Raw genomic sequence first — 16,060 nt, 5'->3', positions numbered from 1 at the left:
AAGAGTAATCAAACAAGTACTCCTGATGGAGTAAAAGGGCAGCTTGTACCTGATGAACAAAGAATATTTCTGTTACATAAAATAGTCGTTATTAATTCTGACTCTGCAACTTTTTGTACTTTCCCCCTGTCTCGATATAGTTTTACCTCTTCAGGCTAGACACACTGGTGAAGTCTCTGACATGTAGCAATCTACTGCTAGCAACCTTAACGACAATGCTAATGCAGCTGTACTGCACAAACCAATGCAAAACACACAGACCAAGATCTCTGTTTTTCTGCTGTAATCTGAATATGCCTTATGGGGTCTTTTTATATTTGACATCCATACAATCTGAGCTTCTATGGGAGAGTGCAATGTTAGCCCAGGTCAAGACACTGAAGCCTAGGAAAAAGATCAAGTTTAAGGCGCATTTTCTGTCGGTTGTAGTTTTAAATTTCCACTAGCCAAGCTCTGGTATTATTTGTTATGTGGCGGGTAAATGTTTCCACTCCAGTCGTAGCTGGTAAAATCTTGAAAGCAGCAGGTGGAGTTTGGAATCTATACACTCTGCCTTGAAATGCTGTGCGTGCATCAGGACCTCAGCCTTTTGTTTTTTGTTTATCTCACAGCAGACTGAACATCCCTCAGCCTAGACCTACAATCAGCCTCACCTTCGCCAAACGCCACCGTCTAACCCCATACAAAGGAAATAATCCAGCACCAGTGTCTTAAATGCGTGAAAATCATTTGACACATCGCCTTGGATGGGTTCAGATCCAGTTATTTTTTGCTTCACAAGTCATTTTCTTTGTTTTTAAGTTAAGTCTGTGTCAGCAGTTGTCATGTATCTATAACAGCATTTAAATCCCTACCTGCTCATCATGGGAATAAACACATCATGGAATGACTTGAAAATGTGACCCGATTAAGTAACAATACATCAGCCCATACTGTAATAATTCTGAAATAACATCAGATATTTCTTCACCAATAATGTTATATTGCTATTTCCTTTCTAAATAATTGTATAATTATGTTGCAGGCAGAGATGGCAGTTATCTGTTTTGCAGTGATTCAGATCTTCGAATCACATTCAGCTGAAAGATTAGTCCATGAGACTCGTTCACCAAGTCATTCACTGACATTTCCGGTTTACCTGTAACGACAAAGAGACGACTCACTCACTCCGTCCTCGTTTATGAACGATGAGGGCTCCCATTGCAGTCTTTTCGTAAAAGCATCACAATATTACAGTTACTTGGCCCAACGTGTCCATTACAAAACCTTCGGACATAAAAGGGATAGTTCGGATTTTTGGACAATAAGTTGTATGAAAAACTTAACAAAGCTATTAGCTTACTCACCGAGTCGCGTGGTCGGAGTTCTGGCCGGTTCCGAACGTAGAATAAGTAGTTCTGGTGAGATGCCAGGGTCATGAAGCCAAAAAGTTTTACCTACAAAGACAACACGCAGGCAACGGTGATCCATTTACAACACAACATCACCGTCCTAGGATTTCATATACTAAGCCATTTTTTTGGCACTATTTTTTCTCTTGAGCAATCCTGTATCACTACGCCTGCAGCAGGCCAGTATTTCATACCACTTCGTGTCCAAAAATTGGAACTATCCCTTTAAAATAATAACTAAACATAATTTAGTTTGTGTTCATCTGTCAGAGGTTTAAACGTCTGTGAACTGGCTTTGTATGCCCGCCTGAAACACTTCCGCCCCACTTTTGTTCATTATCGGGTCGTATCGTACCTGAGGACCATTCTCGTTGGGTCGGTCGGAGATATTAAGGATAAAAATATACCGGTTTGTAATCTACTGATGAAAAGTGGCATTTGAAGCAAAGGGAGGGAACTCAACCCGTCTTTAACTGCCCTGCTACAATCAGCCTGCACTCCTGTCAGTCATTTTCCTCACATCTGTGTACACGTTAGGGACGACATACATCTGCGTTAATCTGGTGCGTCACAAATGTTTTATTTCAAGAGATTATACTTTGATTTAAAGTGTGACAAACTCACTGACATCATGCACTATCATCTACTCAGACAAGTCCTTCGAATCATCTGATGAAGTATAATTTTTACACTTTACAAGACAATGCTGCTTTTTCACAGACGATGAGCACCTCACTGAAACTCTACATGCTGACAACAACAACAACACAAATGCTGCATACTGTGTTCAGTCCCAAACGAGAGCCATGGATGTTTGAAAACAATCGATCCTGCCTGTTTTTGCTGGAACTCTGAGGACGGGACTACAAGCAGGAAAACTGTCAAATGTAGTTTGAGAATGTTTTGTTTGTTTATCCTCTAAAGTGTCTCTTTGTTATATGGACTCTGGCCTTTTTGTCTGTTTTGTTTATGTTTGATAAACTCAGGACCCCAAAAGGCTTTGTAATATTTATCCTTTTACCTTTTTTACCCCACATTTTATTTGTGTTCTTGTTGCTTTTTCTAATGCAGTAGTCACTCCATAGAGCTTTTCAACAACGCACTGTGGCAGTGCACTTTTATACTTCTCTCTTTGATATAAAAAAGAGCTTTTGTTTACAACCTGGATGTTTGTATGTGAGCCTGTGCTGCTCTTTGTTTTTTTTTCCTGTATGTGCATGAATGTGTGAGTGTTTGGGTGCACTCAGATTATAATAGTGTTAGTATCAACAAGCTGCCAACTGGGCCAAATTGCCGTACATCAAACACACACAGATACTCAGAAAAACAGAATAATTTTAACAAATGTAGCAGCGTTTTCAAGGTTTTTTTAAATCAATTTTGTTACACCACTTTGTTACACCACTTCTGTCTTCAGGCTACATTTTGATATTTTTACCAACATTATTTCGGTGCTGTGGCAAAAAATTTATCAGATTTTAACTTTTGTTAAAAGGATTCTTTCAGGACATTATTTTCTAACAAAGAAACACAACAGAAGCAGTGTTAAAGCACGACACAATATGGCAAAGACATTTGTCATGAAACCAGCACATTGATGGGATTGGAGTGAAAGGTTTCAGTGTATTATGTATTAAATGTTTCATTTTATGTTTAAGTAAGTCTGAATAAGAAAGTCAACTTTATTTTTAATGCACAGACACAGACTGATACACGGCCTGCTCGTATCAGCGCCCTCTGCTGGCTGTTATTTAACTGTTACCTGTTACTGAGGTTTCCCTTCGCCATTATAGCGTCAAAGTTTTCTGCTGTTGTAAGGTTATTTCTGTCAATCTCATCAAGCACCAATTATCCACCAGCTCAATTGTTTAAACCAATAATTGTAGCCTAACAACTGTTACTTTATGTTCAGTACCATAGACCATTACCGAGGCCAAAGATCGCTTTAACTGTACCAGTCGTCACCTGCGTCCAACCTTTTAAATGAATGTCTCATAAATCAAACACGCATTCTTTATTAAATATAGTTATGTTATTATAGTAAAATTCCTTATGTTTCCTGGATGTTTGCTTCACTTGTTTGAGCTATGAAAGCAGATTGGGAAACCTCAGTCATTTATACTCCAGAAAAACTGACTACAGCTGTTTTACAGTGAACTTTCACAGAGCCTTCAGAGGAGTGGAGCTGATTTGTACCCTGTTGTAAAGTTATTAAAGAAAGATTTAACACCTGTGATTCTTATTACGTGTCTTTATTGTATTTATAACATATTTATCAGTTATGCTAGTCTGAAATTAAATTGTATTCACCAGAGATGTGGACTTGAGACTTGGTGACGTGGACTCGAGTTGACTCGAGTCACTGTTTTGATGACTTGCAACTTCAAAAAATAAATGACTTGAGACTTGACCTGAGGCACGATGACTCGGATGACTTGAGTGTGTTCATAAGTTTGAATGTTAGCTGTTCAATATAAAATGATATAATTCAATGTTGTAACTATCAAGTCTGTATGCAGCGCAAACTGGGAATCATGATTGAATGACTCAAAAAGTTCCCCAGTATGCGATTGTCGTGATTGGATGACTGGCTGTCAGTCAAACTCCTCGCTATGGCAACACGCAACATCAGAGGCCCCCCCGCTACCTGATGTATTTCCCAAAGAGAAGCCTCAACAGTCGTACTCGTTAATACTCAATACGGCCTCAGACGACACCATCATCATGACTGCGTCTGTGCCAAGATAATACAGATACAATTCATTGTCATACTTTTAGAACAGGTTATATAAATTGGCCAACAATATCATAATTAGACGGGCTACTAATACCTTGTCTTTTCTCTTTATAAAGACCGGATACTACAGGTAAGAGTACGGTATCCTGGGTGGAAAAAAAGTGACTTGACTTGCCTTAAGTAAGGTCTCGACTCGACTTGCCCAAGAAAAAATGACTCGAGACTAGCACCAAATGACTCGAGACTTACTTGGGACTTGAGCAAAGATGACTTGGTCACAACATTGGCATTCAGTCGATAACATCAAATGAAGTTGGTTTAAGTGTGTCTGTAGTGAAGCTCATCAGCCACTAGGGGGAGACAGATGCCGCTCAATGCCAGGGCTACAGCCGTTGGTGGTGTTTGTAACTGGTTATGACCAAAGGCAACTTATCTAGTCATTATTTTATTACACTATAAAGCTAATACCATTACCATGGTGAATGGACTACATGCAAAGAGACAAAACAAAATGGGTGCTTGGATAAATTTATTGTACATTTCTAGTCTAGTCTTAAATTTAGCATTGTCCTTCCATTATATATTTTTGATTAAAAAAAACTCAAGATAAGAAATAAAGTTATGTACTTCTGCAAAAAAAATAAAAATAAATACAATCAAACATTCAAGACGTTTTATATAAAAGTGGACATAAAAGCCTACATTTGATTAATTTACATTGCAAGAAAAATCAACACTGAGTGTGAGCTGCAGTAGTATAAATCACAGGATACAAACTTGAAATATCGTCCTGCCAGAGGTAACTATAAAAAGAAATGTTGAAGCGTGGTATATTGTGAAATGCTCCCCCTTGCACTACTGCTGTCTGGGGACGAAACTGAGCTTTATTGGCTCTGTTGGCTGCATTTTCCAGTCAAGCTCCAGAGGAATCTGAAGGAAGAAATGTAAATAACATCAGAGACATGACAGCAGTGAAGAATGACACATGTGAATAAACTCTTACCAAGGTGTCTTTGCATGTTTCCAAAGTGTAACTCTGCAGGAGACGGACAATAACCATCTTCACAGTGAGGAGAGCGTAGCGCATCCCGATGCAGTTACGAGGGCCGAGTCCAAACGGCAGGAATGCGTAGGGGTTCACCTCCTCCCCGCTGTCTTTGCTGAACCTACACACACACACACACACACACACACACACACAGATACTCTTTAGATAATACATTCATGTGTTTCTACACAAGTTAAATTAAATCTAAACAACTCATAACACTTACTTTGCCATAACACCACTATTTGGTAAAAGGAGTAATCTTGAAGATTTTCATGTAAACAAATGTCTGTTAAGTCACTATCTATCCCTGAATCTATCACTATAATGGTGATTGAGGATAATGGCCCACTGATGAAAGCTTTTGCATTTGTAGTATATAATATTACAGACTAGGTGTCTGTGGCGACATTCGCAGCAAAAATCTAAAGCCTGTGCCGCATTTCCATCACCCAGCAGTGGTTGGTCTGTGAGAGAGGGTGGGCGGAGCTAAATAGCTGAACTTCCGGTTTCTGTAAACGTTGCGGGGAAACAGTAAACTACTATGGCTGAACAAATAAGGAAAAGATTATTGACTACAGATACAACTTAAAAAAGAAAATCCAAAGAAAAAGAAACAAATGCGACGCTCAAGCTGGGCTGAAGCTGCTGTTGTAGAGTGCCAATCACATGTCACATTTCATTGAAGAATGCTTGCAGTATTTGGCTGCATGCAATACAGGATCACAGGGGCACAGATACCAAACCCTACTGAGCGGGAAAGATGCTGATTTCTCTGTTAGCGTGAATGTCACTGAAGTGGTTTTAGTCGCAATAAAACACACGGTAAACTAAGTCACGAAGTAAAACAAACTGTTTTCCTTTAACTTATAAGCATATTGAATACAACTGCCAAATTAAAGCTGCTGTGAGGGACTTTCAGTTTGTGTTGATTTTGGCGCCCCCTGTGGACAAAGCCATACTTGCTGATTTTGTCCTGTACATGCTTCAGTGGTGGTTTTTAAGAAGAAATCTTATCCTGCTTTCTTAAATAGTCATATGTATCACTTACTTTAAATGTTTGCCCTGGAAAATGTGACTGAAGGCAGTGTGCAGTTAATCTCTTCGTCTGACACCTACCCCCCCGCCAGCAGTTTCAGGCATTAAAAATGACTTTATAGAAATAATCAATCTTGTTGCTGATGGTCTGGTTTGCCTTTGTAGGTCATATAGAGTCAGCAGAATTCATGTCAGTCTGTTTCATAACCAGTGAAAAACTCCTCATGGGAGCTTTAAATGTTATCTTTGTTTGTATAGCTTTGGCTTTACATGGTGAATAAGCCATAAAGGGAACAAGTAAAGCAAGTCTATGTGACTTTTTAAAGAAGGTTTAAAACCTTAATTCTTTCGCACAATTAAAGTTGAGTTCAGAAATGATAAAATGCACTCCCACTTATGTCAGTATATTCAGAGCTGCTACAGCCTGTCTCGGTCTGTAACATAGACTGTATAAAAAGATGGACGACATGACAGCTCCCTAAAAGTGAAGCCAAAACATTTCGGGCGCCTCCTGCTGACTGGCTGCAGTATAGGTCATACTCCGTGTTAACAGGTGGGACATGGGTCAAACTATAAAATCAAAATACACGCCCGATAAATTTTTCTCAAACATGGATTCTGTCATTATAGCTAGTTCTTATCCTGCTGATTTACGTCCAAGTGTTCATTTTTCTGACAAGTTTATTTTTAATTTGTTATTTGATGCTGTCAAAATGATGATTGACAGCTCTGTTCTGCTCCTGCAGCCAATCAGTTCCGGGTGAGCAGAGTAGAGGACGATCCGCGAGTGGAAACGTAACTAAAACAATCACTAAATCAATCATTGAAGTTTCCATACCTGTGAACGTTAACCTCAGACCAACACAGAGAAGCTGTTCTGCTGTTAAACACGCCGGTGTGCAGGATCCTTGCTGTTTTTTCGGTAAGTTAAGTGTGTGTGTTTGGGTTAGCGGAAGTGGCTACGGCCGCTTCACTCGCGGATCTCTACTGCGCAGTCTCTGGCTCCATATGACGTCACCATCGCAAGATGGCAGCACCTATCACAGGGGCTATTTTGTTTCTTAGCATTTACCATTATCCTGTCATATAACTTGTGGTCGCTGTTAAAATGGTACTGTGTCAAAGGTCAAGAATAAGGTTTCAACTTTCAGGTGTAAATGGACGAGAAGTGGCCAGTTACAATGGAAAGTTGAATATCTGAAAGAGGAGCAACTAAAATGATAGTGTCACGAGTTCATTAATGTGGGTAATGAAAGCTTTTGTACATTTACCTCTCTGGCCTGAACTTTTCAGGTGAACTCCAAAAGCGTGGGTCCATGTGTACTGTGTGCGCAGGAATCCCAACAATGGTGCCTTCAGGGATGTTGAGTCCGTGGACCTGGACGGTTTTCTTGCACACCCTCTCAAGCCGAGGTGGGATGGCAGTTGGATGAAAACGCATAGACTCATTAATGACATGGTCCAGGTACACAAGGCCAACCAGATCCTCGTATGAAACAGGAGCCTAGAGAAAAAAGATATTAGGAAGAATTCAAACTCGGATCTCATCAGCTATAGTCTGAGACCATATAGCCTCTGGGGACACCGGTGAACGTGCCGGGCAGTAAGCTGTTATCGACTTCCTGTCAAGACTTCCTTTTCTGCATGCTGCATTGTTACAGAAAGAGAAAACGTTTTCTTGTGGTTTACTTGTTATTAACGGGTCTTACCCTTGCCGAAATTTCAACATCCCGAAGCAGATTTATAAGAAGTAAAAATTCAAGCTTTGTCAGGTCTGTCATCAAGAGGAGAAGAAAACTGTTAAAATGCTCGTTTGTTGAACGGAAGTCGGATCGATCTGATGCATTTGTGGAAGTCGGGAAATCTAAATGCTACACGGCTTTCGTGACACAGCGTCAAGAAAATTAATCTCAAGTTGAATTTTAGATCTAGAACAGATTGTTAGCTGAACTTACATGCAGATATCTCTTCATAGAGATTAATAAGAAGCTAAAACGTTGCCAGATGATGCTGATGGGAGCCGGGATGTCATACCGGCGGATTACATTCTGCCTGCTTTTGCTGTCCTCACAGTTTTCCTGCATATTACTCGGACTACAAGCGCAATTTAAACGGAAACCAAAACCATGTCCCTGTACATTTCTATGTAGAATATGTAAGTAGAGATTAGGAGGAATTAAATACAAAGTGTGTCGGCTATTTAAAAGTTGGCTTTGAATCACACACAAATTATCTCATTACTTACATTATTCGGCAGATTGCTGTCGATTTCTTCCTGTAGCGTCTGCATGGCATCCGGGTTTGTGGCCAGGTTGTAAAGGATTAAACTGACAGTGACACTGGTGGTCTCATAGCCACCAAAGATGAAGATGAAGGTCTGGGAGAGGATCTCATGTTCAGTCAAACCTACAAGAAAACACAGAAAGAGGTTTACAAATATAACAGCTAGAAAACTTTGTTCCTAAGCTGAGACATTTTGACATTTATCTTCACTCCAAACAAAGACAGTGCATCTACTCTTGAGCTTAAAGATACAAAGGACAGCTGTATTACTGATTGTCTTACGTTCTTTGCAGACATAAGGGTATATTTTCCATGTATTCACACAGTTTTGCATTTAACGAAGAAGCATCACCCAATGTATAGACTCTTCTGCATTTCAGAGTGCAGAGTGCTGATAGATATTGAGTTTAAGTAGAGCCTGAATCACTGCCATGGTACAAACGTACCTTTGCTGGGCTGCTCTTGTTCGTTCTTAACCTCTGCATCTGGGATCTCGTTCTGAACCATCACCTGCATGAAGTCTGCTCGGAGCTAGATGAGCACAAAGAACATTCAACATTCAGGTGATATTATTTTGGCAAAGCAGAAAAAGGTTAGCATGCATAGTTAATGATATGCATTAAGATTCACATATACCCACAAAAGCTGAAAGTTTAAAGGAATATTTGGACTTTTTTGGAAATATGCTTATTTAAAGTTGAAGCAAATGCAGAAGTTCAAAAACTGCTGGTCCACGATATTTTCTTCTACCATTATTTTACCTCTTTTTACTTATGGAAAATGTTGTCACTTTGTCCACATTGCAGAGAGTTTGAGTTCGGCCGAGGTGGGTGGGCTTAGCTTAGTTTAGCTCAGCTTAGCATAAAGAAGTTGAGGAAAACAGAAAGCCTGGATCTGTGTTCAGATAAAAATAAATCCACCTACAGTCTCATTTACAGCTCACTAATTAACATGTCATATCTTGATACTTTTGGCAACAAAGAAAATAAATTGTCAAGCAATTCCTATGATTCTCTGCAAATGTATTTTTCACTTGTAGATATGAATGGCTTACTGATTTTTCACATTGATGCTGGTCTTTAAATTTCTTCATGATGTTGTAGAAATAATCCAAACTGGGCCTGGGCATAATGTCAATTTCGAGGAGCTTCAGCAGACGGGCACCAAAGGGAAACACCACTGAAAGGAGACCAGAGGGTTGTTAAAGATTTATATAACAGTGACACCAATATGCTCTAATAATCAAATGATCTCTGCCTCTAACAGAGGTGAAAGGAGTACTTACTCGTTAAAAAAATAGGCCAAAACCTGAAGTTCATAATCTTCTTGAGATTAACGATGAGTGGGTCTTCTGGATTGTTTATGGAGTCTGCCTCGACACCGAAAGACACGCTGGTCACAACATCCAAACTGTAAGGTGCCACGAATCTAGAGCAGAAAAATGAAAAAAGTCTATGTCTATCATGTCTATTTATTTCTGACAAACATTCATTCAGTCATTTCAGACATTCATTCAAACAGTCATTTTATACGAGCATTCTCTGATGTATGCCGATGATACAGTCATATATCTATCAGGTTGAATGCCAGTTTCCACACAGCAGTCAAATTACTAACAGTATATAGCAGCAGCTCATGTCTAAATATTAAGAAAAACTGCCAGTTAGCTTTTTGTCAAGGGCTCAGTGGAAGCTAATGAGTTAAATCTGAAGATGAATGGGCAGCATACTGAAAAGGTATTAGAAAATAAATATACCAGCCCTTATATTAGATTCCAGTATGATGTTTATGTAGCTTACTACAAATGATCAGCAAATCAACACACACCTGGACTGATTCTCTGATCCCGGACCCGTCTATTATTTATAAGCTGGGGCCCGAACAGAGTTTTGTCAGACCCGTACCCAGCCAGGCGAAACCGACCGGATCAGTTACCGTTAGTCAGCTGTCAAAACAAACCTTTTTGTCCTACCTGTGTGACGCAGCATTCTCCCCTGTGCCTGGCTGTGCATATAATCCATCCTCTGCTAAGAAAGTTTAAAAACTGCAATGCTAATCCACTAGTTATTTCAGATTAAAGTCCACTTGCTGTCACACAGACGGATGACAAATGCGCGGCTCATACACGTGTTACACTTAACTGAGCTTACTAATCGTATTTGTCCACAATTTGCACAAATGAGGTTTTACCTCTTTATATTTGTTTTCTTTTAGCTTTTTTGTCCACATCAGCGAGGAAGGTATCCATCATTACCAGCTTTGGCTTCAATTTTTCTCTGAACCTGCAGTCACGTGACACGTCACTAAACTCATTGTTGCTTTCTCGTATGTTTTTTCCACTTTAATTACCTCACGTTCTCATGAGAATGACACATTGTTGCAAACAAACACACACACAGCACTTTAATCATGAACCCGTCCGGGTCCCGGGTCGGGTCCTCGGGTTCCGGTAGACCTCTACTCTGAACGCCAGGTTTCACACAGTTTTTTCTACACATTGCACTTTGTGACGTCACAAAGTGCAGCCTCAGCGGGCTTCAAAGAGTGGGCCTGCACAGAGCACCAGTGAGAGAAAAATAGAATAGAATAGACAAATAGAATTCTAATGATTGCTATCAGTGCATGTTTTTATTGATTCGTGTATTTTTTTGTGCCGTCTCTTGTGTATTTTTTTGTTGAGCTTTATATACTGTCAGGCTGATTAGAGGGAGGGCCATTGCAAATGAGCTTAAGCTAAAAATACTCAGGTGTGTGGCATTAATTAACATGTTACAAACTTACCCCTACACAAAGGAATATAAAATAACATATAGATAAAGATAAACATACTGTTTGACATCGACAGGTTCACCCAATTTTTTTTCTCCAAGCTTTTCAACAAGTCGGTCTGCGTAGCGAGCAACGAGGGGAAAAACCTTCAAAAGAGAAGAGTGGTGTTATTTGACATTGTACTGTACATTTATATTGTATCATTTATGCTGACTTATCCTAAATCCATGTATACTGTAGATGCATATATGTAGACGTTTAATGCAGACTTAATGTATTTGTATCGCTGCGATGGGTCATAGGACGCAGATTACAGAAGTGGTCAGTGAGCTCAGATATGATACCGACCTGTTTCAGTCTTGCAGTGGTGAAGCATGGTGATATGGTGCTGCGAATTCTTTTCCACTTTTCGTCTTTAACTGATGTTATTGCATCAGCTAAAGGTCCTGCCAATTGATTATCCTGTGAAAATTATTACAGATTGATTATATATGATTATGTTTAAGTTTAAATCTTAATCTAATCTAAACAGAAGAGTTTGTATCCTGCAACATTTCTCCTTCTCGGAACAGGCAGCTGATTTTGTCAGCTCAGGGCTGAATCATCACACTTTAGATGAACTGAGCTTCCTGTTTTTTTAATATGATTTGAATATCTATAGATGTCAAAACCACACCACAACCCAAGTGATAACATGTTCTGTGAAGAAGTGTTTCAAGAAGTGTCTTGATAGAAATTTAAATAACATCTTGGGTTGAGGTTTATTCAGGGTTTTTTTCTATTTAGTTTTTCTCGTCAACTGAGGCGATTTCTCAGCACGATTAGTCCAGGCTGTATATGTACAACCCACAGATGTCACTTGTGATAGGTGTGGTTACTGTGTCACTTGCGAAACTGTAAAGATTGTGTCTTGTTTTTTCCCTCTGACTCAGAAAATATGTGTGCGGCATGATATCTGAAACCATATCTCCAACAATTAAACTATAGGATATTGCATCAGATATAAACTTGAGGCATAACTAGATGCCTTTTCTATCCCTTTCGTTTCAGTGAAGAACACTGACTCATTGAACATGAAATGCTGGATTTCATCCTCTACTATACAACAGCATGCAACCACACGAGTCTCTTACCCGGCGATTGGTAAACACTGAGTCGCACTCCTGCACCAACACGATTTTAATCATCTCAGGGTCTGTCACCATTAAGTATGGTGCTCGTCCATCAAACAATCTGCACAAAAACACAACATGATGAAACGTGCATATTTTATAAAGCATCTGTATAACCTCAAAGACGGATAAAATCTGTACAAACTTACTGTAACTCCCGCCCCTTTCTTCATTTGTTTAATTTAATTAGATTTTGTTTTGTTTTTTGTTTTCTTCCTCCTCTCTGGGGAGGTTTGGGGATGGGTGATGGTAGGTCAGGGGCGGTCAAGGGATACAGGGGCAGGAATTGGAGGCTTAGTTAGGAAAGGAGCTAAGGAGGGTGAGGTGATGATGATGTACTACTTGTGGTTATTTTAGCTTAATTCTTTTTATTATTATTTCTCATTTCATTTTTATTATTGTGAATTTTGTTTTGTTCAATTTCCTTTGTGTTGTGTGTAAAATCTTTCATTCAAAAAATTACAAAATGTGAACTTCATGTTGCCAACATAAATCTAAATGGTGTAATATATTCAGGCAGTATAATTAAATAATTAACATATAATCTAATATTCGTAATTTATTCATCTTTATATGTTGCTTGTCAAAATAATATTTTTTAAATGTGTTTAACTGGTTTTACACTACTCACAAAAAGTTAGGGATATTCAGCTTTCGAGTGAAATTTCAGGATGAACCTAAAATGCACGATAACCCTTGCAGGTGAACTCAATGTGACCTTCTCTAAACTCTTGAATGCACATGTCTAACAGTTCAATGTTTCAGTACTTTCTGCACAACTTTCTGGAGCTTAACAGCAAAATTCACAACAGGTGTTTGAACCACGAATCGACCAATACATTTCCTGGTTCAATTAGAAATGGTATTTAAACAGTCCTCCTCATCATGCTGTTCACATTTTGACATCATGAGTCCAAGACGACACCGGTGGTGGTGTTTCAGTGTGGGCAGGTGTGTCTAGTCAATACAGAACTGCCCTACACTTTGTGAATGGTACATTGACAAGCCTATGCTACCTGAATAACATCATTAATCCAGTCATTGTGCCCCTGCATGAAAAACACAGGCCTAATTTCATCTTCCTGGACGACAATGCTCCAGCTCATCAATGTCGCATCATTAGGGAACGGCTACTGGAGACTGGGGTACCTCAAATGGAGTGGCCTGCACTTTCTCCAGACCTGAATCCCATAGAAAACCTATGGGACCAGCTGAGTCGCCGTGTAGAGGCTTGTAACTCTGTACCCCAGAACCTCAATGACCTGAGGGCCGCCCTTCAAGAAGAGTGGGATGCCATGCCTCAGCAGACAATAAGTCGACTTGTGAACAGCATGAGACGTCGTTGTCAAGGTGTAATTGATGCTCAAGGGCACATGACAAGTTATTGAGACAATGACATTTTTTGTTGTGGTATACCCACCACTGTTGTTGGCTTTTGTTTCAATAAATTGTTTGGGATGAGGAAATCACCAGTGCATGCTTCTACTTAAATGCCCTACTTTCATGATACAATACCACTGTAGCGTGAACTTTTTACATTTTCCATACATTTCACCCGAAAGCCAAATATCCCTAACTTTTTGTGAGTAGTGTAAATCAGTATTATAAAAAGCTACTCAAAATGTGCAGGAAGAAAGATTCATTTTATTTCTTGAAGAACATGATAGAAATTGTACCTCGAGTCAAGTCGTGACTACAAACTAACTAATAAACGATTAATCTTAAACCCATTTTAAGAATCTAATCTTGAAATACATCAAACAACAGTATTTCATTCAGTGCTGCTAAGTTTCTAAGCATTTATATTTAAGTACGATTTTGAGGTACTTGTATGTATTTATATCTTATAGTCTAATATTATTCTTTCTACTTTACTTCATTAATTTGACGGATGTAATTACTGGTGTATATAGCTGTTTTCAACTTCTTGGCTAATTTTGGGCCTGTTTTTTATGTTTCCATCAAAATCATTAAAGTCTAAAGGGAATAAATATGCTTTTTTCTCTCTCCTGCCCCGTTTAGCATCTCATGTAAGTAGGGTCAGAGTACTTCTCCCACCAGTGCTGTAACCTGTAGGACTTAGCTTTTAAATAGGAAGTAACAACTCACCCCCACACATCTCCGTACTTGTTTTGGCACTCACGGTCAAAAGCAATCAGTCCCTGCAGAAAATATAATAAAAGTTGTTTAAAGATGTTAAAATGTTAAAGGTTCACACAGTTACGCTCATAAAGTGTAAAGATAACTCCGGCAATTAGTTTCAGGCAGGCCACCCAGACTGCTGAGTTATGTATTTTTTAAGGAGGCTTTCATTGTCCACTTTTTTACACAAGATATGGTCATTAAAACAGCCTCATAATTATCTTATCAGTCCACTCCTTACATAACAGTGTCTAAGAATTTGTGTGTGCCTTACCTTCCTCAAGTGATGCATCGTTCCAATAAAAGGCATTGGCCTTGGTCCTTGTACTCCCATTTTTTTGAAAAACCTATATGGCCAAATGCCATACCTGCATTATAAAAAAATGATTTTTACTTGTTACAATAAATATTTGTCATTGTAAGGCAGTGGATAAGCTTAATAAAATTGTTTGACAACATAATTTGACCGTTGCTACTCACAGCAATAACAGTGTGAAAAAGAGAGCCAGCAAAGTCCAGGTGGTTGCTGAAAACAAGTCAAAGAGAAACATTTTGACTGTTTACCGAGGGAGAGCTGAACACAAACTATTCTTCGTGAAAAATGAGAAGTGGGAAACTAGTAAGCTTATCTGCCCCTCAGTGGGCGGGGCTCAGAGACGAGCTCCAGGAAATTATTGGTTATTATAGAAAGGACCAGTGGTTTCTGTTTCTATTATCAACCTGGGTGGGACTACAGGCACAGAGGACCTCTGCTTTAACTATAACCATATTACTGTATTGCTTTATGAGTTTAGAAGACAAGAAACCATTACATTTAATTACCTCAACTAGAAAAGGAAACTCTATCTTTATATAACACACAACTCCACTTTATCTAATTTTACTTTTCTTTTTCTCTGCAACCTTGGACTTGAGATACAAACGTTAATTCAAAGTAAACAATTTATTTATTTATAATCAATCAGATTTTAAGAAATGTATAACATGGTGTTTGGTGTTTTACAACAACAATTATTGATCGCGGAAACACTGACAGGAGATGCTTGACCCGTCTCCTGCACCGTAGATAACCCAGAAATACTGAAACGTAGGCTACAATTAAACTAGTATTAAGTTGCACGTCAACTTGGCTAATGCTAGCAAACATGAGTTCACACACGCTAGCACTGTACTTTGAGGGTCACATTTTGACTCGACATGTAGACGAGATGTTGGTGAACAAAACCCAAGCTTTTGCGAGGACTTCACGATATTATGTGGACACTATCTATCTGTCAGCCCTGTGACTGGCTGGCGATCAGTCCAGAGTGTACCCCGCCTCTTGCCCAATGACAGTTGGGATTAGGATCCAGCACACCCGCGACCCTGGACAGGATAAGCGGTATATGCGTATCATGGATGGATGGAATAAGATCATAGTTCAAATAAAGTTGGTTGCAGGTGTTTCTTTGGTGAAGCTGACCAGCCACAAGGGGGAGAC

At 39.2% G+C, this 16,060-nt stretch overlaps 1 protein-coding gene across 1 annotated transcript; it reads right to left on the bottom strand.

Moving 5' to 3' along the window:
• Positions 1–4,640: 4,640 nt before the first annotated feature.
• On the bottom strand, positions 4,641–15,148 carry LOC138588189 (cytochrome P450 3A30-like). The gene is made up of 13 exons (XM_069658114.1): positions 15,061–15,148; positions 14,855–14,948; positions 14,548–14,600; positions 12,400–12,499; positions 11,615–11,728; positions 11,327–11,412; positions 9,783–9,925; positions 9,552–9,676; positions 8,944–9,028; positions 8,460–8,620; positions 7,486–7,718; positions 5,132–5,294; positions 4,641–5,058 (listed from the first exon to the last, which is right to left on the bottom strand). Exons 1-13 carry the CDS (start codon positions 15,129–15,131, stop codon positions 4,984–4,986), a joined length of 1,503 nt encoding a protein of 500 aa, XP_069514215.1. The 5' UTR covers positions 15,132–15,148; the 3' UTR covers positions 4,641–4,983.
• Between the last annotated feature and the right edge of the window lie 912 nt (positions 15,149–16,060).

The sequence above is a fragment of the Semicossyphus pulcher genome, unplaced genomic scaffold (assembly GCF_022749685.1).
Source record: "Semicossyphus pulcher isolate SPU_LCO1_2020_fin unplaced genomic scaffold, fSemPul1.0.p SCAF_12, whole genome shotgun sequence".
In the NCBI taxonomy this organism is placed as follows: Eukaryota; Metazoa; Chordata; class Actinopteri; order Labriformes; family Labridae; genus Semicossyphus; species Semicossyphus pulcher.
Note: the sequence above shows the minus strand (reverse complement) of the source record. Positions and strands in the feature narration are given on the sequence as shown.